General features: G+C 51.4%; 1 protein-coding gene across 1 annotated transcript; it reads right to left on the bottom strand.

Annotated features, from left to right (window-relative positions):
- Nucleotides 1–1809: 1809 nt before the first annotated feature.
- YPEL1 (yippee like 1) lies at nucleotides 1810–23789 on the bottom strand. The gene is made up of 5 exons (XM_045819765.1): nucleotides 23565–23789; nucleotides 6601–6883; nucleotides 4758–4801; nucleotides 4132–4240; nucleotides 1810–2642 (listed from the first exon to the last, which is right to left on the bottom strand). Exons 2-5 carry the CDS (start codon nucleotides 6805–6807, stop codon nucleotides 2553–2555), a joined length of 450 nt encoding a protein of 149 aa, XP_045675721.1. The 5' UTR covers nucleotides 6808–6883; nucleotides 23565–23789; the 3' UTR covers nucleotides 1810–2552.
- Between the last annotated feature and the right edge of the window lie 3430 nt (nucleotides 23790–27219).

Genomic DNA, 27219 nt, shown 5'->3' with positions numbered 1-27219 from the left:
TCCTTTTTCTGATCCTTGCTAATAATATCTGACAGATGCCATCAAGATTAAATGTTAAGGTACAAAAATACTATATTTATGTATATATAAAATGGCAACAAAACTAAACCACATTTCTAAAGCAAGTGTACTGTGCCAGAGGGCACGGCCTAGTTTTGTGTTAGATGCATTTATAATCTTGGCATCACCACCTACTCTTCTCCAGGACAGTATTTTAAATAAATAAAAGTCAGGGGATGATGACTGCTGTTTAGGATTTTAAGAGGGTGGAACATTCCAGCCCTTTACCAGCATGTCTGGTCGTGGTTTCGTGGGCGTCCTTCCCTGAAGCCAGCTCATGGTCGGTTCATTTGGTTTCAAAAGGAGCTTGGATTTCGCAGAGGACAAAAAGGGGTAAGAATACTTGTATCAGTTACAAAAAAGAAGAAAACACAAATGTCGTAACTCCACTGGGAAGAAGGGTTTGGTGCCCTCACAAGACACGGCACAGAAACCAAAGTGCGCGAACGGAAGGGGCCGGAAACTCGCCCAGAACATAGAAAAGCTTCAGATACAAGGTTAGTATGTACAAAAACTGATCGGAAGAACTTCGGAAAGAGTCCTCAGTCTCCGCGAAGACCTCGTGGGGAAGCGCTCGGAGTCGCGGCCCCCGGCCTCTCCAGGGGCAGCACTGGGGCTCATGGAGGGACCGGACCGAGAAGGGGAATGTCAGTTTAGGCCAAGTTTTCAATAGTCAGTACTCACTCCTCAAGGAAGGCGTCCTCCGAGTTTTCACTGAGGACCGAGCTGCTGGAGTGTGGCGTTTCACGTGCCCGCGCACTGGTGAGGCGTCTTCGGGTTTCGGGCCCCGGCAGCGATGGGAGTGACCGCGCCCTGAAGGCCTCAAGGCTGCACGGCCAGAGGACACACGGGAAGTGCCGGGGCAGCCCAGAGCTTTGGGGACAGCAGCTCAGGGAAACAGCAACCGGCGGGAGCACCTGCTAGTGCAGAGACCCCACCGCTGAACAAAGATCTTCCTTCCCAGTCGAGGATGCGCGTCCGAGGCTCCTCCGTGTGCTGACGCGCCCTGATGTCCCTGCACCCGGGGCTGCCACGCTTCGAGTTGCACGGCGTCGAGACTTAGGCAGAGATGGTGCCAAAGGGAAGCTCCAGGTGAGCAGCCGAACCAGAACCGGGCAGGGGAGCCTGGAGCCTGCAGGGGCCATGGCTCTGGGCTCAGGGGAGGCTGCGCGCGCGGGGCAGGAGCGTGGGCTTGCTGCCAGCGGACTAACCTTGCCTGAGGGCAGTTTCGGAGCCGGCTCAGGCTGAGAAACATGCGGGCACGCTGCTCTCCTTTCTCCCTGCCTCCCCCGGCCCTTTTCGGGCTCAAACAGTAAAAAACAAAACTTATTTGGGAATGTTTTTTGGCCTCCATTTTCTGCAAATTGGTCCAAGCCCGTGCATCGTGCCCACTCCCCGCAGCAGCAGCACGGGTGGACGGAAACTTACAACAGGTGGCAGAAAGTCAGGACTTGGGAGACGGCCTGGGTCCCTCTGTGTCGCCCATGGGACAGAAGCAGGCGAGGCAGGGTAACCCGTTGAGCAGACCAAACATCTCATTTACAAAGTTTACACCTGTCTCGCAACTTTAACCTTTTCTGGAAACATTAAAACAATCTACCAAATCTCAAGTTTGAAAGTTTATCCTGTTCTGGCCTCTTTCATATGCAAAAATAATTATTTTTCTTCAAGTACAACAGAGTAGAAGGGAAATCCGATTTGCTTAGTCCAGTGTGTTGAACTATTACTACTCCACGGACTGGCCACTCCGGGCCTGACTCCCACATACGCCCCACCCCGGGAGCCCTGTGTCCGGGACTGTGGCCCCTGGAACAGTCTTTGCTAGCGACTAGTTCACTTGCTCTCCAGATGACAAAGGTATTGGCTTAAATAAACAAGACGTTCCATTAGACACATTTCTCTATAACTTATCTAAAATGTTATCAATGGAGCCCTCTTTCGGAATAAGGCTGAAAAATAAAAAAGCACTCTTGGTGCATACAATAGAGTTGTTGACTGCTTCTGGAAAATTCTGAAACAAATACTATGACTTAACAGCTCATTTGCAAGCAAAGTAACCAATTTGTAATTTTGCGAATTAGGAAAACAGTGGGCTAAAACCCTTCATGCTGCACGACGGGGGTGACCCCCCCTCTCTGAGGAGACCCTGCCCCTGGTGTCTGCAGAGACCTGGTCCAGTGTCACACATGGGAGAGCACAGCCAAACCCAACCTCAGAGGCACAGGTTAGAGAAGGCGTTAACTAGACGGCTAGGTCATCAGCTGGATAATTCTTTCTCTAGCACTTGAGACATTAGAAATATTTCAGGAACGACCATGTAAATATAGAGGACATAGACCGGATGGAGCCTTACCCATGGAAACGGCCAGGAGAAGCTGGCTAGCAAGGTTCAAGTTCAAGAAAATACTGTCATCCAGGATGCTCTTATGTTTTCATTACATTACAGTCTCTTTCACAAAACGGTATCCAAAAGAAAACAGGAACTCTTCACTTTACTCCCAGCCATTGTCTTTGATCATGTGGGCCAGCTCGATGATGAATTTTCCTTCCTTGTATTTCTGACTGCTCTCAAACGCATGTTCCTTGGGGTAAAAAAAAAAGTAGAAACAGGGAAGGTTTCAGGACAAACGGTTTCCTTTTTCAACTTTATTACACTCTGAGCAAAGAAAAGGAGTCCATATGTACGTGTATCCCCAGGTATTCCCTGCATCAGGCTCGTGGCTGGGAGGGGTCTGTCGTGGGTGGCAAGCCCATTGAGGGCGATGCAGGCCTACTGTGCGCTTGCCATCAAATTATGGTTAGACTTATAGGGAAATACCATTTCAAGGTTGTTATTGAGCATCCACCACGGCAGTGCAGGGCAAGCTGGGAGATAGAACGAGGAGCATCTTGCTCCTCCCAGGGACTGCGGTTAACGGAGAATGAGGGGGACTCCCCAAGAGCCCTGGGCACAGTCCAGAGATGCTGCAGGGAGGGAGGCCCTTAGTCGGGTAGTGTGCAGGGATGGGATGGAAATGGGCGAGCAGGCGAAGGCCTGGGGAAGCACGCAGACCTCACTAAGCCTGTCTCTGTGCTGCGGACTGCGTCCCCTTACATCTGACAGGGACATGGGACACCAGCAACTATCAAGAATTTGAGGAGGGCCCTGGCTGGCATAACTCAGTGGATTGCGCTCGGGCTGCGAACCAAAGCATCGCAGGTTCGATTCCCAGTCAGGGCACATGCCTGGGTTGCAGGCCACGGCCCCCAGCAACCGCACATTGATGTTTCTCTCTCTCTTTTTCCCTTCCTTCCCTCTCTAAAAATAAATAAAATAAGATCTAAAAAAAAAAAAGATGTTCTCTCTGAATCCTTAAAAAAAAAAAAAAAAGAATTTGAGGAGGGAGAGCGAGTGGCCCTGATGGAGAAAACCAGAATGGCTGCCGAAGACCACCACCAGGAAGGCACATGCCACGCCAGACGGGCCTCCCAAATGGGGGTGGGAGCGTCCGCGCGGTGGCTGGCGGGGAGGGCAGAGGGAGGGGATGGGCTGGTGCAGCGAGACAAGTGTGGGAGCTATCAACAGAAAAGGGGTCAAAACAAGTGAGATCAGAGAGAACGAGGAGAGACTTCCCAAAGCCCAACACCCAGAGAACAGGGACAGGCCAGCCTCGGTGGGGGGGAGGGGCAGAGGGAAGCCGACAGTTAGGCTGGAGATGGGGCGGGAGGGTGCCGCTCAGCACAGGTGCCAGGAGAAGGGCTGAGAATAAGAGCCGTGGGCAGAGGGGCTTCTAGGCATACAAGGCACCAAGCAGGGCAGAGGGGCCCCAGGCCCATCAGCCAGTGAGCGTCCCCCAGTGAGTGGGACACCAGGCCGCACGGGCCTGTGGGTGGGGCCGCGTGCCCAGATGTCTTTAAACGGTTCAACAGGAATTCTTTCAACGCACGAACCCTCTGACCTCTGACTGACAGGGTCACACTTGCGGGGGGGCGATCTCGCGCCTCTGCAGATTTTGTTTTCCTGTGTAAACGTTTTGTTTGCTAGAGTAAGTCTGAGTGTCCCTGAGCTGTCAGAAGGAGGCAGCTACTCACGTATTTCCACCCGAGTGTGGTTTTGCAGTTCTCACAGTAGATGTCTGCGACGGCGTGCAGGCCCGTGAGCAGCACTCTCTCCTCCGCGGGGCCGCAGCCCACGTTCACCCTGCAGGGAGGGGGAAGCAGGTGCTGGAGACCGTCCCTGGAGGGGCCCGGGCAGGCAGGGTGTTCCCACCCCCCGCTGGCTCCCACCCTGTGCAGTGACTTCTCGAGCCAAAGGCTACCAGCAATTCGGCATTGTTTCTGCTTGATTCCCTGCCTCCCCCAGCGCCTGCCCACCGCCACCTCTTATGAGAAGGAACGACTTTTTGTTTCCCCGTGAGAATCCCAGGGAACAGCCACGGGGCGGTGGCCACAGCTCTGCTGCAGCGACACTCAAAGCCCACCACAAATGGCAATCAGGCCACAGCGTGTGTGCGGGACTCGTTCCTCAGGCAGGAGCCTCACGCTTTCCCGACGCTCTCAAGACCAGAGAGAGGGAATTCTTTACAGATCACGTAAGCGACGCTGTGTAATTCTGGACCGCTGGTGAACACTATCTGTGTGCCCCAGCTCTGAGGAATTACACGGGTGGACAGAAGCAACAGGCGCGGCCTGGCGGCGAACACAGCAGCGGTACTCACACAGAATTGAAGAGGTAGGCGCGTCCCTGACTTCCCTGAAAGGACTGCAAAGAAGAAAAACAGTTTCAGAAGGCTCGCTGTGCGAGGGCACAGGTGATGGCGAGTCTGGTGGTTCGGAACGAGAGCGGTGACACCGAGTCCGGGTCACGCGGGCACGAGCCGAAGGGCCTCCTGGCAGAGCGCAAGGGGCAGCGCTCAGGGCCCCGGGCGGGACAAGCATCTGCCCAAACGGGGGGCCCGGGAGTCACGGAGCCCCCGGAGCCCCAGAGGGGCCGCCCAGGTGTCCTTCTCACTCACTCCGCCTGCACAGGACGCCCCCTGTCTGTCAGATATTAGGAGCAAGAGGATGTTTTCCTGCTTTTCCACTGAAATAAAAACAAAGTCACAGCCCAAGATGGCCCCTTCCCTGGGGGAAAGGACAGCTCGCCCCAGGAAAGTGTTACAAAGCTAAGAAAGAGCTCGTAGCATGTTTACGTATTCTCGGATGACTTAGGAGGCAGAACGGGGTACCAGCGCCTCCCTGACATAATCGGGTCACCCCAGCCTGAGCTCCTACAACCCTCGCCCTCCTGGGGATGGGGGACACTGGCGGGGTGGAGGGGGTTCACCTGCGCTGGTGCCAGGCTCCAATGACCAACTGGAACGGACGACTGCAGACGTCACCAGTGAAACGCAAACCAAGAACACTGTCCGGGTGTCTCTGCCTGTCACCTGGCCCAAATTCGAAGGCAGCGAGGAAGGGCGATGGGAGCTCAGGCTAACAGTACCGGCATGTGGGAGGGGCGTGCCGCACGGCCCAGCAACCCCACCTCGCAGAACCGAGCACAAAGAACGAACCGGTGTGCACTCACAAGGAAATGGGACGAGAACAGTGGCCGTCAGTGTTTGCAATCACAAGAAACACGACAGAGACACCCACCAAGAGGCGGGCAGACAGTGGATTTGTTTCACACGGGGATTCACGCAGACACTGAAGAAAGGGGGACAGGGACAGACACCGTGACTGTGTGGAGGGAGACAGTTCGGTGACGAAAGCTGGCTGCAAAATGACAAGTCGTGAGCCCTTTCTCTAAAGTGAAAATGGCCCTGACTGGTGTAGTTCAGTGAACTGAGTGTGAGTTGCAAACCAAAGAGTCAGCAGTTCGATTCCCAGTCAGGGCACATGCCTGGGTTATGGGCCAGGTCCCCAGTAGGGGGCATACGAGAGGCAACCACACATTGATGTTTCTCTCCCTCTCTTTCTTCCTCCCTTCTCCTCTCTAAAAATAAATAAATAAAATCTTTAAAAATAAAAGCTCACAAGAGGGTAATTCTAAGCATTACATCCCGCTAATAAAGAATTCTCCCTAATAAGAAAGGAAGGGGCTGTTCTAGTCACATCTCCCAGGCAGCAAAGAGGGCCCAGCGCTTCCCTCCTGGGCATTTTCCAGAAGATACCATTCTCCACCCAACAGCCTCTTTTCTTAACCATTCTAAGTTTTAAGAAAGTCTTAATTCCCTTCTCCTTACACTGTTTCCCCAGATTTTCTAGACTATCTCTTCCTTCCGTGGGTCTGGTTTCACACGACTTTTTCTGCTCGGGCGGACAACCGACCCGGCTTGCTCCTCGGAACCGCGGGCACCCCTGTGCCCGGCCTGATGAGCCCAGCCACCATGGCCTGTCGGTGTAGCCTCGCGTCACCACACGTGGGACTTCCATCAGCGTTGCCCAGAAGGCCCTAGACTCTCAGGACAAAGCAAACCTAGGCAGCCGTGTGACGCTTTACTGCCTCGTCCATCTGCTAACTAGGGGTGACAATCATTGCTAAGGAATCTCATCCACTTCCAGGCACAAACCACTTGCCTTGGAGATCAGCTCGTCGTGATTGGCCAGGTGGGCTCTGCAGTGGACACAGCTGTACGTTCGGTGACAGTCTGGCAGGTAAGCTTGGAAAGTTTTGGATTTTGTCATCTTCACCATCTCTGCCGGGCACGTGCCGCTCAGCTCAGGGCTGGCACCGGACGAACCGCGGCTCTGTGGGGGTCTCTGGCAGAAGCAGCACTGGAACATGCACGCAAGAGCCGTCGCTGTTCCGAGGGCGTGTGGCACTGTCCACACAGCGGGGACGCGAGGAGGACGTCACAACCTGTCAGCAAGTCCAGACACACAGCGAGTCACGGAGAGAACGAAACTCACCAGGAAGGTGCGTCCAGGATGCATGTGAAGGAGGCGGGCAGGCAGGGCTTTCCAGCTGAAGATCTAGTCCTTCGCACTAACTGCACAAAAAATACTCGCATTTAATCAGTTTAGCCTGTGTCTAAACCTAGTTGAAAGTGGCAGATGAACTACTTTTACATTCAAGTAACTTGAGGAAAACATTGATCAAATACGCCCGACGCTGTGTGTGGCCTCAGGAAACAGCAGCCAGTCCCGGCTCGGGGGGGCCGACAGCAGCACGAGATACATCTCGTCCCAAATCACGGAATTCATGACTCAAAGCACCATAACATTTATGAACGCCTCGGACGGATCCACTATTAACTGGTCTCTAAGAAACTGCGTGGCAGTACAGAAGTAAACCTTTGGACGTGGTCGAATGATTCTCGAGAAGGGGGCCTGGGCCGCTCAGCGCGGGAGGACGTTCCAGGAACGCCGCTGGACAGCAGGACGGCCACCTGCAAGTGGACGGAGGCGGACCCCTCCCGCAGCCACGAACCAAAACCAACTCAAATGGATCAAAGACCTAAATGTAAGAGCTAAAAGTGCAAAACTCTTAGAACGAAACATGACACAAACATTTGTGGCACTGGGTTTGGCAGCGACGCCTTGGACGACACCCTAGGCACAGACACGCGCACACCGGCAGAGGGCAAAGTGCGAAGAGAATGGGCGGAGGTAACACAGGAAGTGACAGAAGCCTGAGGGTTTTCCAGAATTACAGAAAGACACCCATCCAGACTTCCGAAGTCCAATAATTACAACTATAAAAAATAAGAATAACGCCACACAAGCCACTTAATAAAACTGCAGAAAACCAAAGGGGGGGAAAAGCCTTATAAGTATCCAGAAAGGGAAAATTACCTTTCAACAGAAAAACTTCCCAAGGAAAACAATGGAACCCAGAAGGCAGCAGTAGAGGAACCTTTAAGGTTAAAGATAATAACTGCCATCCCAGAATTCCATATCCAGCGAAAATATCTTTCGAGGGTTTGGGAAATGATATCTTCAGGCAACTACAAAATATGACCTCAGAAAAATATCACTAAAGAAGTTCAAGGATGTGCTTTTCGGACAGAAGAAAAACACCACTAGATAAAGTCCAAACTTCAGGCTCTAAAAGAAGGAATAGCGAATAAAGAAAACAGTAAATACATGGGCAGTAAAGAGAACAATGACCTGTATAGCTTTAAAAAGATACAATTAGCCCTGTCTGGTGTGGCTCAGTGGGTTGCGCACATGCCTGTGAACCAAGGGGTCAGGCCACCAGTTCAATTCCCAGTCAGGGCACATGCCTGGGTTGCAGGCTGGATCCCCACTACAGGGCGTGTGAGACAGAAGAAGAGTTGCCTTGGACCACACATTAAATACACAAACACTACCGAAAACTGATGAGCAAAAAATAAAAGGTTTTAAGTAAATTTACGATTTTGCGTTGGGCTGCATCCATAGCCTGTGGGCCCAGGGCTGGACACCCCTGCAAGGGAGGCAAGAAAGGAGAAGGGAAGAAGCAGGACAGAAACAGAAAGCACAGAGAAAGGAGGATGACTTACACCCAAACAGAGCACTGCTTACATAAAATGCAAATGGACTAAATGTTCGAGTTCAAGGTTCCAGACTGAACGGAGAACAAAAGTCCTCTAGATGCAACTTACAAGAGACACATCCTAAACATGGAGACAGGAAAGGGTTGGAAAGGCCAGGAAGTGGGGAGGCGGCAATGCGTAGGCAAGGTCTGCAGTTATTTGCTGGCAGTCCCTTTTGAAAACGTGTTTCTTGTGTCTGAGTGATTCGCAACAAAGAAGCGAGAGCAGGCAAAGCAGAGGGAAGATGCACAGGGCGCGGCAAAGCAGAGTCACAGTCGTGAGTACATAAAGCAGTTTATTCTTGTGTTATCTATTGTGTTATTTCCTATATGAACAACTATAAACCCACTTTTGCCCCACCCTGTAATATGCAAAGAATAAAACTTTGCTAGACAGGTAAATGGGTTACTTCATAGTAAAAACAGCAAGAGATAAACAGCAAGTGCATATATTACCTAATAACAGCCTCAAAACATATAACTCAAAAATTGACAGAACTACCAGCCTCTTGTACTGTTTTGTTTCCCAAATAAACTACTGAAATCAAACTGCAAAAAAAAAAAAGAACTACAAGAATACATAAATCAGTAATCAGAATAGAATTACTACTTACAGTATACAAAGTAGAATAAAGTATATTTCATATATTTATATACTTAGTATATATTTAGAGCATACATATATACACAGGATATATAAGTACACAGCACTATTAATGTGTATATATTTATATAGGATGTACTACCTAAATACACACGATAAAATATATTTGCATTTTATCTTCTCAGTAACTGGCAGAGCAGACACACACAGACGAGCGTGGATCTGGAGGGTGTGCGCAGCGACAGAGAAGCTGCACCGAAAAGACACGAGGAAAACTGAGCAGCAGAACCCACACTTGTTTGAAGCACACACACACCTACAAAACCAACCACACAGTAAGTCTCAGCAGATTCCCAAGGACCCTACTCACAGTATCTTCTCTAACCACAACACAATTAAGGTAGAAATCAGTAATAAAATATAACTAGAAAAACACTCATGTTTAGAAATTAAGAAATGGAGACTTCCGGCCAAGATGGAGGCGTAGGTAGACACACTGTGCCTCCTCGCACAACCACAATAAGGACAACAAAAATTTAGAAACAAAAAAACAACCAGAACTAACAGAAAACTGAACTGCATGGAAGTCCAACAACCAAGGAGTTAAAGTGGACACATTCATCCAGACCAGTAGGAGGGCGGAGAGGGGTTGCAGCAGAAAAAGCAGTGGCTGGTGGACCCTGGGTGGCAGCGGGCGGACCCATCGAGGTGGCGTTTGTGAAGCAGGGCATGGCGCACAAGGAGGCTGGCTGACCGGGTGGCCCCACATTCACGTGCAGATGAATCAGGTGAAACTGGGGAGCGAGACAGACTGCACAACTCAGGGTCCCTGCTCCGGGAAATAAAGCCTCAAAACACCAACTGAAAACACCTGTGGGGGTTGAGGTGCCGGGAGAGACTCCCAGCCTCACAGGAGAGTTTGTTGGAGACCCACAGGGTCCTGGAACATACACAAGCCAACCCACATGGGAATCAGCGCCAGAAGGGCCCAGTTTGCTTGCGGGAAGCAGCAGAAGGGACTGAAATCCAGCAGAGAGCAGAGCAAGCGCCATGTTCCCTCTCGGACCCCGCCCCCACATACAGTGTCACAACACAGCCACTGGGTTGCCCCACCCAGGTGAACACCTAAGGCTCTGCCCCTCACTATGTAACAGGCGGGACAAGGCAAAAAAGGCCCAAATGAATGAAGAGATCAAAGCCCCAGAACAAATACAACTAAGTGACGAAGAGATAGCTAATCTATCAGATACACAGTTGAAAACACTGGTAATCAGGATGGTCACAGAATTGGTTGAATTTGGTTGCAAATCAGATGAAAAAATGAAGGCTACACTAAGTGAAATCAAAGAATATGTATATGGAACCAACAGTGATGGGAAGGAAACTGGGACTCAAATCAATGGAGTGGACCAGAAGGAAGAAAAACATCCAACCAGAAATGAATGAAGAAACAAGAACTCAAAAAAATGAGGAGAGGCTTAGGAACCTCCAGGACATCTTTAAACGTTCCAACATCCGAATTATAGGGGTACCAGTAGGAGAAGAGGAAGAGCAACAAGTGGAAAACTTATTTGAACAAATAATAAAGGAGAACTTTTCCAATCTGGCAAAGGAAATAGACTTCCAGGAAGTCCAGGAAGCTCAGAGAGTTCCAAAGAAGTTGGACCCAAGGAGGAACACACCAAGGCACATCATAGTTACATTAGCCAAGATTAAAATGAAGGAGAGAATCCTAGAAGCAGCAAGAGATAAGGAGACAGTAACCTACAAAGGAGTTCCCATCAGACTGTCAGCTGATTTCTCCAAAGAGACCTTACAGGCAAGAAGGGGCTGGAAAGAAGTATTCCAAGTCATGAAAGGCAAGGACCTACATCCCAGATTGCTCTATCCAGCAAAGCTTTCATTTAGAATGGAAAGGCAGATAAAGTGCTTCTCAGATAAGGTCAAGTTAAAGGAGTTCATCATCTCCAAGCCCTTATTATATGAAATGTTAAAGGGACTTACCTAAGAAAAAGAAAATTAAAAAACATGTACAGTAAAATGACAGCAAACTCACAATTATTAACAACCACACCTAAAACAAAAACTAAGCTAACAACTAGAACAGGAACAGAACCACAGAAATGGAGGTCACATGGAGGGTTAGCAACAGGGGATTCGGAAGAGGAGAGAGGGGGAGAAGTTATGGAGAATAAGTAGCATAGATGGTAGATAAAAACTAGATGGGGGAGGGCAAGCATAGTAAGGGAAATGTGGAAGCTAAAGAACTTATGACACATGGACATGAACTAAGGAGGGGGAATGTGGGTGGGAAAGGGTGTGCAGGGTGGAGGGGAACGAAGGGGGGGTAATGGGACAACTGTAATAGCACAATCAATAAAATATATTAAAAAACACACAAAACTTGAACACACTAGGGAGGTAACGAAGCCAAAAGTGTTTGCAGAAACCAAATAAAATTGACAAGCCTCTGGTGAGACTTATCCCGGAGAGAGGGGGAGAGATCAAATAGAAATGGAAACAGGATATCATACTTTTGGATAAAATTCACGAATAACAGGATGACCAATTTAAGTCAATATATTTAAAATGGAAACCACAGGACATCCGGTCAAGATGGCAGTGTAGGCAGACATGGTTGCCTCCTCGCACAACCACATGAAAATTACAACTAAAATATAGAACCACCATCACTCAGAACCAAAAATTGGGTTGAATGGAAGTCTGACAACTACAAAATTAAAGAAACCACATCCATCCAAACTGGCAGGAGGGGCACAGACGTGGAACAGGCTGGTTCCACATCCACGTTGGTGGATAAAACTTCGGGAGGGACATCTCAGGAGTGAGGAGTCCCAGTCCCACACCAGGCCCCCCAGCCAAACGTGCCAGTGCCAGGAAGATCAGTCCCCCACAACTTCTGGCTGCAAAAACCAGCAGAGATTGAGTCGGAGGAAGAAACTGCTAGAGCCACAAGCACTTCCCCTTGAAGAACCCACACAGGGACTCACCTACTCAGACTCACTTCCTCTGAGCTCCAGCACCTAAGAGAAACCAAAGTGTCTGGCATCAAGGTGAGCAAAGGTCACTCACCTTTTCTAAATCCTCCACCCCACAACTTGGCTAATATTGTTGGACCTGCCTTGGAGATCCCTGAGACTCTGCCCCAACCAACTTAGGGCCCACCCAAGTTTCTTTTACATATGAATGTCTGGACTTGGCTCCTCCTCCACAACTTTCTAAATCCTATCAAACAAGCTGCAGCCAGCCTAGGTTCACAGCTTGGCTTTGCTTGGGAATCTCCAAGCCCAGCACAAGTAGCAGTTATTTCAGATTGCTTTAGGCAGGGTGCCCTGGGCAAAACACAGGTGGGGGCTGACCTTGGTCTGCACCACCCGGGAAACCCAGGGCCAGCACACCCAGTGGACAGCTATAGACCATGTTGGAGCACCACCACCCTGCCCCTGCACAGCTGACCTTCCACTGAGGGCAGAGGTTGGTGGTCAGTGGTCACGGCCAATCCATACAGTTAACTGGCCTGGCTACATCCCTCCCATTCATCTGCCAACAGCAACCAAGGCTCAGCTACAATAAGATGGTGTACTCAGCCCACATGAAGGGCACACCTCAAGTACCCAGCGCGGGCGATAGGGGACGCTGTGCCACTGGAGCCTACAGGACACCTCCTACATTAGGCCACACTACCAAGACACAGAGTCAAAGCAGCCTACCTAATGCACAGAAGCAAACTCAGGGAGGCTGCCAAAACAAGGAGACAAAGAAACATGGCCCATATGGAAAGACAGCTCAAAACTCCAGAAAAACAGCTAAACGAAATGGAGATAAACAATCAACCTATTAGATGCAGAGTTCAAAACACCAGTCATAAGGATGCTCAACAAACTTAGTGAGGACCTTGGCAGCATAAACAAGATCCAGTCAGAAATGGAGGACACACTAATTGAAATAAAGAACAATTTTCAGGGAAACAACAGTAGAGTGGATGAAGCCAAGAATCAAATCAATGATTTGGAACATAAGGAAGCAAAACATAACCAATCAGAACGAGAAGAGAATCCCCAAAAACAATGAGGACAGTGTGAGCAGCCTGTGGGACAACTTCCAGCATTCCAACATTTAATTCTTAGGGGTGCCAGAAGGAGAAGAGAGAGAAAAATAGTGGAAATCTATTGGGAAAAAAACAATGAAAGAAAACCCTAATTTGGTGAATGAAAGTCATGCAAGTCCAGGAAGCACAGAGTCCCACACAAGATAGACGCAAAGAGGCCCACTCCAAACACATCATCATTAAAATGCCAAAGGTTAAAGGTAATGAGATGGGAAGGGGTCCGGGAGAATGGGTGAGAGGTGAGGGAATCAGGAAGTCCAAGTGGGTAGTTCCAGTGTAGCTGCGGGGCTGCAAAGTCTAATGTAGGAAAGAGAATAAACAAAGAACTTACACCCATGGGTGGACGGGAACAAGGGTGGGGGAATTGCCTGAGGGGGTGGGGGGTGCTGGGTGGAGGGGGGCAAAGGGGGAAAATTAGGACAAATAGTATAATTAATAAAACATAATTAAAAAATAAAATGAATTGAGCGCGGGCTGTGAACCAAAGCATCGCAGGTTCGATTCCCAGTCAGGGCACATGTCTGGGTTGCAGGCCACGACCCCCAGCAACAACACATTGATGTTTCTCTCTCTCTCTCTCTCTCTGCCTCTCTCTCTCTCTCTCTCTCTCTCTCTCTCTCTCTCTCCCTTCCCTTCCTAGAAATAAAGAAAATCTTTTAAAAAATTAAAATAAAATGGAAACCACAAAGATAAGTTACATTTTAGAAAAAAATGTAACTTTCCTTTTTTAATATATTTTATTGATTATGCTATTACATTTGTCCCATTTCCCCCCTTCCCTCCCCTCCACCCTGTACCCCCTCTCCCACCCACGTTCCCCCCCTTTAGTTCACGTCCATGTGTCATTCTTATGAGTTCTTTAGCTTCTACCTTTCCCGTACTATTCTTGCCCTCCCCCTATCTATTTTCAACCTACATTCTATGCTACTTATTCTCTATACCTTCCCCCCCTCCCTTCCTCCCACCCCCCCCTGCTGCTAGCCCTCCATGTGCCCTCCATTTCTGTGGTTCTGTTCCTGTTCTAGATGTTTACTTAGTTTCTTTTGGTTTTGCTTTAGGTGTGGTTGTTAATAATTGTGAGTTTGCTGTCCTTTTACTATCCATGTCTTTTCTTTATCTTCTTTTCTTAGATAAGTCCCTTTAGCATTTCATAAAATAAGGGCTTGGTGATGATGAACTCCTTTAATTTGACCTTATCTGAAAAGCACTTTATCTTCCCTTCCATTCTAAATGAGAGTTTTGCTGGATAGAGCAATCTGGGATGTAGGTCCTTGTCTTTCATGACTTGGAATATTTCTTTCCAGACCCTTCTTGCCTGTAAGGTCTCTTTGGAGAAATCAGCTGACAGTCTGATGGGAACTCCTTTGTAGGTTACTGTCCCCTTATCTCTTGCTGCTTCTAGGATTCTCTCCTTCGTTTTTACCTTGGCTAATGTAATTATGATGTGCCTTGGTGTGTTTCTTCTTGGGTCCAACTTCTTTGGGGCTCTCTGAGCTTCTTGGATTTCTTGGAAGACTGTTCCCTTTGCCAGATTGGGGAAGTTCTCCTTTATTATTTGTTCAAATAACTTTTCCACTTGTTGCTCCTCCCCTTCTGGTACCCCTATAATTCAGATGTTGGAACGATTAAAGGTGTCCTGGATGTTCCCAAGGCTCTCCTCGATTTTTTGAATTCTTATTTCATCATGCTCTCCTGCTTGGTTGATTCTATCTTCCTTCTGGTCCACTGTATTGTTTTGAGACTCAGATTCCTTCCTGTCTCTATTGGCTATCCTCCGCGTATCTTCCTGCATCTCTTTTATGGTAACCTGTATCCTTTCATCTAAATTGCGCCCAAAATCAACCAATTCCGTGAGCTTTCTGATCACCAGCGTTTTGAACTGTGCATCTGATAGATTGGCTATTTCTTGGTCGCTCAAAAGGATGAGTGCTGGGGGACTGATCTGCTCTGTTGTACACATGTCTTATGTCTTTCCCTGTCTCTCTTTTTTTTTTTCGGTCTGGTCGCTCTTGTTACGGTGGGGGGCGGAGCCTTAGGTGTTCACTGGGGCTGGGCGCCCCAGTCGCTAGATTGTGACGTTATATGTGGGGGCGGGAGCGGGAGCGGGGACAGGAGGGAATCAACGGCGGCAGTTCAGTTCTCCTGGGCTCAGACCCTTCCCCGGGCTCCTGGGCTGCGAGCTCTGCCCTGGTCCACAATCGCTGCCCCACAGGGTCCGCCGGCCGCAGCTTGCGTACTCAGGGATCACCGCTGCGGATGGCTGTCGCGCCGATTCCGTGCCAAACTTTCCCCGACCTCCGCGCGCCGCCGACCCGCACCAGCCCCGCACACGCCCGGCTCGTCGTCCCCTACCAGTCTGGGTGTACGGGTCTACTTCAACTTCTTGGCTGTCCGACTTCCATTCAGATAAATCCTCTATCAGTTCTGAGTGTTACGCTGACTGTAATTTATTGTTGTTCTAATCTTGGTTGTGCGAGGAGGTACGGTGCGTCCACCTATTCCTCCATCTTGCCGGAAGTCCAGAAAAAAATGTAACTTTTCAAAACTGACTCAAGAATAATCCTATTAACTGAAAAAGGAATCACCGCTAAAACAGTTCCTCCCCCAGGACACGCACACACGAATCAAAAAAACCTGAAAGGCCCAGAGAACATCACTGATAAATTCTGCCGACAACCATGATCTGACACAAACTCTTCTAGAAAAAGAAGCTCAACCTGATACCAAACCTCAATCATGGCAGTACAAAAATAAAGTTCGCTACAATTTTCTTTTTTTAAATAAAGATGTTATTTATTTATTTCTAGAGAGAGGAGAAGGGAGAAAGAGGGAGAGAAACATCAGTGTGTGGTTGCTTCTCATGCGCCCCCTACTGGGGACCTGGCCTGCAACCCAGGCACGTGCCCTGACCGGGGGTGGAACTGGTGACCCTTTGGTTCGCAGGCCGGCACTGATTCCACTGAGGGACACCAGCCAGGACCCACAGTATCTTTACATTAAATGTAATTCAAATAAAAATCTAAGAAGGTGTGTTGATGTGTGAACCAGGGACTCCGAGAAAGAGAAAGACAGACAGACAGACACTTGGCTCTAAAACTCACCCTACAAGTGTCTGCAGGGAAGGAACAAGTTTTCCTCGACCCTCTGAGGGTCCCTGGCTGGGTCTGACAGTTAAACCGACACAGGCAGACGGAGGAAAGCACACACATCTCACTGAACTGACACCACAGGAGCTCGCACAAAAGAATAAAGACCTACAGAGGTAACCGGAGCAGGAAACTTGTGTACGTTGAAACGTGTACACGTTTTAGACAAAGATTCAGCACATTCGTGAAGGACCGACCAGGCAGAGGGGTTTGGGCTGGGGCTGGGCTAGTCCATGGTGAAGAAATAACCAGAACAATACAGGTCAGCCTAACAAGGTGTGTGTACACCGATTTCTTGGCCCCAGGTTCCCCGTCTCTGCTGATAAGAATGTCCTCACCCCTCCTGGTACAGGGGGGCGCCCCTCGCAGGAGAGTTTCGTGGACTGTGTCAGGACGTAAGCACGAGGCGGAGAAGGAGATGGACCTTCCTGCTTCTGCTGTGTCCTCACACTCCGTCAGCCTGAGGTCTTCGATCTCAGGTGCCGCATTCTGAGGTAGCGCGTCCGGACGCCCATAGCATTAAAGGCCCAAACTGGTGAAGAGCAAGATGGGAGCGTGTCTCTTCCAGAGTCTGCGGGAGAGCCGGTCCTGTCGCTTTCCGCCAGAGTCATCAAGAGTGTGACACTGGCTGGGGACAAAAACAGGTCCACATGACCTGAAAGAGGGCCCAGAAAGAGACCTACACCTACCGCAGATGGACACCAGCTATAGCAAAAGTGACACTGTGGCCCACTGGGAAAGAGCGGTTTAAATAAAAACTGTCTAGGGGGAGGAAAAGTTGGATCCTACTTCACACCGTAAACAAAAATGTACAGCCCCGATCACACTTCGCACCGGAGAGGACCAGCCGGCCAGCCTGCAGCGAGGGGACAGCTGCCCACAGCAACACCCGCCTCCCCAACGACGAGGCCCCTGCCTTCTCCCGTCTGGGGTCTTTACAAGCGTATTTCTCAACAAGCCTGACCACACTGGGTAATCCCAGTTACTAATCCCCAAACACACCTCCTTCCCCATTAGTTGCTATTAAATCATGTGTCCATCCTGAATTTTTCCCTTGGAGTTCTTTGGAATCAAGGACAGCTTGTTACCAAATTTAAGGGGTTGACTGCTTGGGGTGCTCTGTTCAAAAAGGAAGCCTGGTTGTCGAAATGTAGTTTTATTTCCTCGGAGCAAGTAAAGGACACAGAATTCATATCCAAACCAGTGTCCCTAAGGGAGGCTAAGCCATTGCTTATGTATCCTATTTGGTTAATTACACATTGATTTCTACTTTGCAGTTGCTACATTAATCTGTTGGGTTCCTTTCAAGCTCATCCTGTTTACAGCTGTTCTGCAAAATACTGTGCTACATTAAAATACTGTGCTACATCTTAACACTTAGCAAGAATAACGTTTGGTAGTAACATTCAGAACTGCCCACACCCTGAGACCCTCACCCTATCTAACAAAACATTAGCCCCAATACACTTACTCCGACTTTACCTTTTGTTCCAGCCTACTGGACCCTGTATGAATTTGAACCCTGGCAACCCTCCCATCTTTGATAAGCTCACTGGCGTGCCCCAGGGAGGTCACAAAAGTGTCAACTTGGACACCACCAACCCCAGCCCAGCCAGCAAAGCCCATGTCCTTCCCCAGCTACATCTCCTCTCATCTCCACTCCCCTCCCACCCGTCCCGCACTGTCCAGGATGCATTTAAACCCACACACGCCCCACCGGTCAGTAATGGCCAATAAGGGAGGAATGAACTTGTTCTGACCTCACTTTGTATTGAACTCATGTCAAATCTGTTTTAATATCTTCACCCTTTTTTTTTAAATTGAAAGGAGCCTTAAATCAATAACTTCTGTTTTATCCCTTGTCTCCTTTCTCCGGACTGCCTTCTAAACGAAGGCATAATGTAAGGGGCTGAGAGGCATCCTGGATTATTCGAAGGCCAGGTGTTCAGGTCTCCAGAGTTCTCAGCCCCTTGGGTGGCAAAAGCACCGCTGCCCGCAACCCGACTGGGAACCTTCGGACAGAGAGTGCCCTGCACTGAGTCACGCTCTCACATGCACGACCATCACTTATGTTCGTGATCAGAGTAGGGGGATGCTCCTCATTTTTTATTTTAAAAAGATTTTATTCATTTTTAGAGAGAGGGGAAGGGAAGGAGAAAGAGAGGGAGAGAAACATTAATGTGTGGTTGCCTCTCGAGCGCCCTCTACTGGGGACCTGGACTGTAACCCAGGCATGTGCCCTGACTGGGAATCGAACCCACAACCCTTTGGTTCACAGGCCCGCACTCAATCCACTGAGCCACGCCAGCCAGGGCAACCAGGGCTCATTTTTAAACACTGAAAAGGACAACACCTTTAAAAGTAGCGACTTGCCAAGGATTTATTTTCAGTTTCTCAATGCCACGTATGCCTGTCAGTTCACTGAGGCCTCCCATGAGCAGCCCCCACCCCAAGGCATCCTCTACCTGAGGAGCCCCCAGTGGTCTGGATGGCCCCTTCCTCGGGGTGGGGTGGGGGCCTGCTCATGGCCCTGTCATGTCTCGGAGCCTGGTCCATTCTCTGGGCTCGTGGTCAGCCTGCCCAAGGCCGAGCGGGGTGTTTCGGCATCCCCACCCTCGTCCCATCCCGAGGGGCTCCGGCAGAGCAGCGGTCAGGCTTGGTTTGTAACCGCCTTTAAAAGACTAAAAAGCATATGTATCAAGCGAACCGAGTCCTCTACTGGATGCTATGTGCCTGGGTGGGGGGGGAGGCAGCTACCATCCCCCCAAAAGAGATGAGCGAGGTAATTTTTAGAGCAAAAGCAGTACTCTGGATTCCAGAAGAGTCTCTCCTGAAATAAGCATGCACACTTATTTTAGGAGAACGTGAATCAGGCCTGCATCCATATGGCGCCGTTACCGCACTTCTGAAGTCAAAACCTGTGAGAAACGAGCCTCAGAGAGTCCTGACACTTGCAGAGCAGAACGGAGGCTGGCCGAGGGCCCCCTCCCTCTCTCAAGGCACCCTGCCAGGTCCTCACTCCCCACAGGCCCCCAGGCGCCCCTTTCTCTCTGCTCCCCACGCCGTTTGCTGTTCTTTCCAGCCTTCCCACTCCCTGGCGGGTGAGCTCCCGCCCCAGGCCGCGGCCTCACCGTGGAGAAAAAGGAGGCACCAGGTGGACAAGCAGCGGGCTTGTCAGTGCGGGGTCTCCCTGTCACTGGGGTGCTGGTGGACAGAGCTCCAGGGGAGCTTGGGAAGAAAACACAGCTCACAACGACACGGTGCGTGCTCACACGGCCTGCTGCGCCCGGCCGGAGTTCACGGAGAAAGCAGAACCCCAGGCCGGCAGCGTGCACGGGGACATCTCATCTGTCACGGGGACGGAAATGCAGACTCTCCCGGGGCCGCACGGCCAAAGCCAGCACTGGAAGCAGCTGACTCTATGAAAACCAAATGAATGAACAGCAGTCTTAATAAGAGATGCATACTCTTATTAGTCCCACTCTGCAGACAGGGAAACTGAGGCCCAGAGAGGTTCACCAATCTGCCAATGTTACACAGTGACACTGGGCTGGATTCAAAGTCAGAGGGTCTGCACCTGGGACCACAGCACCTGTAGACAGGTAGACGAGCATGAATTTTACTATGTTCATCTGCACACATTCAAGGCACACTGATACCTGCCTTACAACCGAGCAGGCTGGCAAAGATTCTGGGAAAGTCGGTACCACCACCGCAGAGAGCAGGCCGAGATGCAGCCATTTGCTAACTAACACCATCTGCACTTGCCGACCAGGGCCCACCCCAGGCACTGAGCTCCCAGCTCATTTGCACAGGGGCAAAGAACCCGCACACTGGTTGTTACAAGGTTGCCTGTAACAACAAAAGAGCACAAAGCTCCTTAACCCAGAGACCGGCGGAACACTTCCGTACACATGAAGCAGTGGGACCTCAGGCTGGGGCAGGGAGGACAGGGAAAGTAACTAAAAGCAGTGTGTTTGCTTTCTGGTAACTTTCGATTTTGATACCAAGTGTATGTGCTGACAATTCAAACTCACACTGGCATGGAATGGCCTGGAAGGACTTACATCTGAGGGTGGCGGGCCTTTGGCAGTACCAGGTGCCCCTCACACCCACAAACTCCCTTCCGATGCCAGTGAGAGGAAGGAAAGCTTTTCTCCACATTTCAGGGCCTGCGGCCTCTGCGGACCCCTGATCCAGTGGGAGGGTGGAGCGGGGAGGGGAGAGAAGACAGTCCTCCCCCTGCGCGGCTACCCTCAGACAGAGCGCCCTCGGCCCTTTGTGCACTCCACAGCCCTGCCTCTCTGGGCCCTGGGTCCCTGCCTCGCCCGGCGGCCAGGGCGCCTCTGTCGCCAGCTCTCCTCCCACCAGCGGTCTGGTCCTGTCTCCACGTCTCCCATGAGACTACAGATGAATGAGTTTGCACTAATCCAGTCTTTCGGATCAAACGTCAATACATTCTTCTTTGATTCTCCCACTAGTAACAAAGTTTCCCATCATGGCCTTGAGACATTATAGCAAAGGTTGCTTGCCTCCCTGCTAACAGGGGAAAAGACACAGGAACGACAATACACCCTCAAGGCTGCCCTTCTCTCCAGATGAGAGGGTGGGAATGCACCTAGAATACTGAACTGAAGCAAGAGGAAAGAAGTTGGTCATCTTAAACTATTGGTCACATGCTAAATAAAACATAAGCAAACATTCAAAGCCTGGTGTTGTGCAAGGGAAGGGAAAAACCCAAAATGCAAAGAGGAAAGAAAAGGGGGCCAGTGTGCCCGAGGAAGTGGGGGTGCGGAGTATGCTGGGGCTGGGAAGACAGGTGGCTGTGGCTGCAGGACGGGGCCAGCAGGTGAGGTTTGCCAGGAGACAGGCTGCCCAGGGTGGAGGGTGGGGACAAGGGTGAAAGAAGGCTCCACTCAAACTGCCATGGACTTGGTGGCCACGCTGTTACCTTATCTGTAAAATGGGGGTAACATGGGACACACACGGTGGTCCTGAGGATCACCCGAGAGGTCCTGTCACTGCAGCGTGACGGGGTTAGCAAGCTCGGCTCAGCACCTCACAAACCCCACGGGGCGTCCCGGTCCCGGCTCTGCGGCCCGGCAGGTGCCGGAGCAGGGGTCCCTCTCTGGGGCGCCCGGTGGGCTGGCTGCAGGATCTCTACCCCGCTCCCAGCAGCACACAGGTTTCCCACAGCGCCCTGTCTCCGCCCAAGGTCTTCCAGCTGGCCACGTCCATCTCATCCCCTTGACTTCTTTCGTGAAGTTAACTTGCACTGCCCTCCCCAGAACCCTTGGCCCTCCAGTGACTTGGCTATTTGGAACTTTCTCCGACCTCTGCTGAAATCTCTTGTCAAAATTCCCACTCCCTGGAGGTTTTGCTGATTAACAGATCTAACTACTTCTCTAAAATTCAAAACCAAATGAATGTGGAATGAAGAGTGTCAGAGAATGGTTTTAAAGCAGGCAGACTTCTATCGCTGCTTCCTATTCCCAACCACACTCCTTTTCTCAGTCCTCCAGGGAGAAAAGTGCACTAGAGCGACACGCTAGTCCCTGGCCCCCCCACACCCACCCCTGCCTCCAGACACAGGGTCCTCGTGTACTTGGTGAGGGCCGGTGGGACTGAAGACAGACACTAATGGGACACTGCTCTCAGCATAAAAGAGCTTTACACGTTTTAGTGCTTCAACACCAGAAAGACTGCACGTCTGGAACTTACAGGAATGGACCCGTGTCAGCTGCTAATTTTGGCAAAGGAACCACGGCCATGTCTGACGGGAACAGACAGAAAGGTAACACTGAGTGGGAAACACACTGGGATGGCCTGTGCTATTTCTTGCAATTTGTATGTAAATTTACAATTATTCCAAAACAAGGACTTCGTTTAAAAAGCAGAAGGACTATTGCTCAGATTAGTAATTAAGATAAGTCATTTTTTAAAAAGTGCCCCGAACAGGCCCGCCGCTGTGCGACTGGTTGTTTTAAGACGGGAGTTTGCCCTGGGCCTGGCTCCGAGGGGCTCCCACCAGCAGCACGCACTCGCACCCTGCGAGGAGCTGCGAGAGCGGAGGGCCTCGCTTTCCGTCCCCCAGATGTGTCCCTGCTGCCACCCCAGAGCCCACAGCCTGGGGCAGGGAGACCAGGGCAGGGCTGCGAAACTCCGCGGCGCTGGGGCGGAGCGCAGCACCTGGCACAGGGCAGGGCTCATCAAACCTCCGTCTCGTCCCCCAGAACGGAGCAGAGGCTGAAGGGCGCCCAGCTGACGGCAGAGGGGCAGCTGGCGCGTGTGAAGCACCTGAAAGGGTTTCCCAGAGCAGGCAAGCCGCGTCTTGAGGCTTGGGTAGTTTAGGAGAGTGAGGGACTCTGGTTGACGGAAAAAAAACAACATTCTTGGCAAAGAAACGGACAGGTTAAGGTGTGTATGTTTTGGATACAAAGAGAAAGAAGACGTGCAACTGAGCAGAAAAGACTTGGGGGTGGGGACACTGGTATCTTCCAAGGCCACTATCTGCCTAAAACGGAATTCGTCATTATTTCTATCCTACAACCCAGCACACGATTTGGACATCAAACATGCCAATCACAGGCAAGGCTGGGGGAGGGGGACCCTGCTCAGCAGGTTTCCAAAGCGAAGGCATTTGCAAGCTCTGCTTTAATAGAGCCAGTTGCCACAAGTGGGGAACTGGCGGAGGGCAATTCAGTGTAGTCACGACCTTTATGTGGGCAACTTGAAAACGTTTCCCCCTTTTCTTAATTATTCCTAGGAGACCTTTTTTGGCCTCATTTTCCTCCCCAATGGCGAGTTATTATTATTTTTTTAAGAGGGAAAAACCTGTATTATGTAGTTCATTCCCTCTGTACATTTTTTTTTCATGGCGGGGGTGGGAGGAGGAGGGAAGAAAGCGGGGGGGGGCGGGGGGCAAATATTAGGCTTTTTGGTCTGCTCCAAACGGAGTGAACCAAATACCAACAAATCAAAGAATCAAATCAGAAGGAAAACATCGACAGGTGCGGCCCACTCGCGCCCCGCCCGCCCGCCTGGACGCCCAACAGGTGCCTCCGGACCCCGCCCGCAGCTGCAGGCTCCTTGGGTCGCCACAAAGTGGCCGCCCGCGCAACAGTGTCCAGGCCCGCCCGTACTCACGGCCGCTCGGCGGTCCGCGCCCCGGCCCGCAGCGCCCATCCGTCCCGGGCCTCGGTCAGCGCGGGCTCGGTTCTCAAGCGCCCCGGGCGCGACCCGGGACGCGCTGCGGCCGTTGTCGCCTCCGCAGGGCGCGAGGCATCCTCCCGCCGCCGCCCCGCGGGCCGCCAGCCCTTTGTTTTGGAGCCGCGGCCCCGCCGCGCCGCCGTTAACGGCCTCGGAACGCAGGGCCGGCCAATCAGCACTCAGCACTGCCCGCGCCCCGCCCGCGCCCCGCCTCGCCCGCGCGCCCCCGCCCGGCGCGCTCCGATCCCGGGAGCTCGGCCGGCACGCACTCGGCCCGGCGGGGCAGGGGCGCACGTGCCGCGGGGCGCGCCGCGCTTCCATTGGCCGGCCCTCTGAGCGCGGCCTCGGAGCCAGCCTGTGAGGGCCGAGGGGCGCAGGGGCGGGGCCGCGCGGGTTGGGGCCGTGCTCGGGGGCGTGCTCGGCGAAGAGGGCCGCGCGCAGGCGCGGGTTGGTCGGGGCTGGTCACTTTCCACGCGCGATTCTCTTGTGTGGAAGCCTTACCAGGAGAAGGCCGCGGGTCACCTGCTCTCTGCGCACACGCAGATTGGCCATGGATATGCTGGGCTCACAGTCCTGTGGCGGAGGTGGGGTGTGCGGGTTGACCGTGCGCGGCGCCTCGGTTTACCCGCCCAGACCCTCCTTGACCCTGTCCGTGGAGTCCCGGGTCTTGCGCACTTACCCACTCCGACCACCCTCCCTGAGCTCTCCAAGCCATTCTGAGAACCTCTGGATCTGCACCTGGCCACTAGCTCTGCTCTGGAAGCCCCAAATTGGGCCGATGGTGGGCTCGAGCTCCAGGCAGCCCGCCCCCTCTCGTTGGCCACACTTTGTGCCTCACTCCTGTCATCATTTTGTTGGTTCCATGCCCTTTCTCTACAGATTGTTTTTTTAAGTACATATTTTTTTAACCCATAAAGTTGAGGTTACATTTTGTGTAATATTTTTATACATGTCCGCATTCTTCAGATCTTGTTTTGTGCAATGCACTGTACAGATCTCCGTGTCTTTGGGTGTCACCCGAGTTATTACTTAGGAAGCAGCTGGCTGTTGCCTCTTAAATATTTGTGGGAACTTATCCCTTCTCCTAGCTATGTCTCCAGCTCCCTGATCTCACAAACCTGGTTGCAAAGTGGGAACTCAAGATTTTAAGATGCCTTGTTCAGATGTGTTAGCATCTCTTCCTTAACTGTTAAGCCTTTCAGGTCTCTCTCTGTTTCTTAAACATTACACTTCTGTTGTTTTTGTTATTGCAAATATCTTTTCTCAACCAGTGCTTTTGTTGAGAACAAATTGTACTTCTAATATGATCCACAATTTATGTAATTTTGTATTTCCACTTTTTGGTGGGGCATTTTTCTGTTACTACAGATGTTCTCATCCTCACCCAAGGACTCACCCATTGATTTTCAAGAGGAAGGGAGATAGAGGAGAGCAACATTGATGTGAGAGAGAAACATCTATTGGTTGCCTTTTCATATGTACCCAGACTGGCACTGGAACCTGCGACCTAGGCTTGTGTTCTGACTGGTAATCGAACCAGCGACCTCTTGGTTTACGGGATGATGCTCCAACCAACCAAGCCACCAGCCAGGGCTTTTACTGCAGCTTCTTACAAATATTTTTAGTAGCTGCACAATATTAAACTTAACAGATACCTACCTACATATTTAACTATGTATGGTGGTTGGGCACTTCGATCATTTCTGCTCTACTTAGCAGACCCCTTTGTGTTCTTTGAAAATTGGCACCAGACTCTCTATTGTTTTTTGCATCATGGTTCCCAGCTTCATTCTTGGAGGCGCAGCTTTCTCTTAGAGTCTGAGTGGCTGCAATGTGCGTGTGAGTTGTAGGTCATCCTTCCGGTGTCCTGTCCTGCAAGGACCTTGTCCTCTGCGTGGCCCGAATACAACCCCCCTTGCTGACCACTCACCAGTGCCTTTCAAACGTCTTTAACCATGACCGCAGTCAATGAGACATGTTATGGATGTGAAGTTTCTGTTTGGGATAATGACAGCTGGGGAGAGTGGTGATGGTGCACAGCAATGTGAATGTACTTAAAATGCCACTGAGTCACACACTTAAAAGTGGTTCAAATGGCAAATTTTGTTACTGTTTTACCACAATAAAAATAGTAAAAATATAGACTCATTACGATTCAGTATACACACATGTAAGAAAAAGTTTCATGATTTAGTGCTTATTCTGTGCAGTGTCCTAGCACTCTCTGTACCTTCCTGTGTTCATTCAAGACTGATTTCACAAGGCACCCATCGGCCATGGCCTGCAGCCTGCCACCCGTCCCCTGTCCCCACCACCCTCCCAACCTCCATTTTGGGCAGCCCACTCGAGGACAGGGCCACACTCTCTGGATCCCTCCTGGTCACAGCCACCTGCATCAGGAGCCACAGTGCATCGTCCCCTCCACCTGCCTGCTGGCCGTCCTCTTCCCTTGTGCGCTCACCTCCCCCCTCAGCCCCTTGCTCATGCCGCACACTTGCCCGGCAGACCCCTGACCCGGCGAAAGGAAACTGCATGGCTGGAGAAACGCTTTCCTCGTGGAGACCGGTTTCCAGGGCAGTGCCGTCCATCCGCCTGGCAACCCTGCCCCAACTCTCGAGTCCATCCCTGCCCCCGCGTTCCCAGAAGATGACCCGACACCTCCTGCCCTTGCTAGCTTTGTGTCCTATGTGACTGAAAACATCCCCATCAGCCAGAGAGCTTGCCTCCTGCTCCCGCTGCTGACCTTCCCGCTCCACCCCGCATCACGAGAACATCACCCATGTCCTCCCCAAGACCGTGCAAGAAGCAAGAGTCCACTCGGTCCACCCCGTGCTGCTGAAGGGCCACCTCAGCCATGATCTCCTCTTCCTCCTGCATCCTCAGTCCCCTCTTTATTGGGTTTTCCCACCAGAATGAGGCATGCTCTCATCTCCACATCCCCCTTTTCACTGTCGTCCTGCTTCCTGCAACTGTTCCGAGCAAGATCACTCAGGGGCAGTGGGGCCAGGCTCCCCCATTCTCAGGTTTCACTCCCAGCCTCTTGATGGAGGCGGTGGTGCCAAGCCTCACACCTGGCCTCAGCCAAGCCTCCCCAGAGGGTCCAAGCAGCACCTCACCCCCCACCTCTCATTTCCTAGTCCTGTGCGTGCACGGGGTCAGCCCAAGTTTGGAGGGACCCCCTCACTTCTGCGGCCAACTGCAGGTGTGAGGCTCCCACGATAGATAGCTCTTCGGCCGGGTCATTTCCTAGAAGTAGACGTGGAAAGCTGCTACACTCACAGCTACAGTTTACAGCAGAGAGGGGATACAGATTGGAATCAGCCATCGGGAAAAACACACACTGAAAGGTCCAGGGACGTCCCAAACATGGAGCTTCCGGTGGTCCTCTCACCACAGAGTCACCAACAGCCGCCTCTCCTGGTTCCAAGGAGTGACGACACGCACAGTCTGGCCAAGCAGGGGAGCTCGCAGAGCCTGGGTGCGGGGGTGGGGTGGGGGGGGGGGGGGGGTGTTCAGAGCTTTCATTGGGGCTCCTTCACACAGCCCTGATGGACCCATTGATGGAGTGCTCCAGGGTCCCACAGTGGGAGGG

The sequence above is a fragment of the Phyllostomus hastatus genome, unplaced genomic scaffold (genome assembly GCF_019186645.2).
Source record: "Phyllostomus hastatus isolate PE091 unplaced genomic scaffold, TTU_PhHast_1.1 phas_scaffold_387, whole genome shotgun sequence".
In the NCBI taxonomy this organism is placed as follows: Eukaryota; Metazoa; Chordata; class Mammalia; order Chiroptera; family Phyllostomidae; genus Phyllostomus; species Phyllostomus hastatus.
This window is presented reverse-complemented; position numbering and strand designations above follow the sequence as displayed.

Excerpts from the sequence above, each read along its gene's own strand:
- YPEL1 (XM_045819765.1), bottom strand. The coding sequence starts at position 6,807 with ATGTTCCAGTGCTGCTTCTGCCAGAGACCCCCACAGAGCCGCGGTTCG. Across the intron at positions 4,802-6,600 it reads ACGACGAGCTGATCTCCAAG|TCCTTTCAGGGAAGTCAGGG; the intron begins GCAAGTGGTTTG and ends TCTTCTTTGCAG. Across the intron at positions 4,241-4,757 it reads GCCTACCTCTTCAATTCTGT|GGTGAACGTGGGCTGCGGCC; the intron begins GTGAGTACCGCT and ends CCCTCCCTGCAG.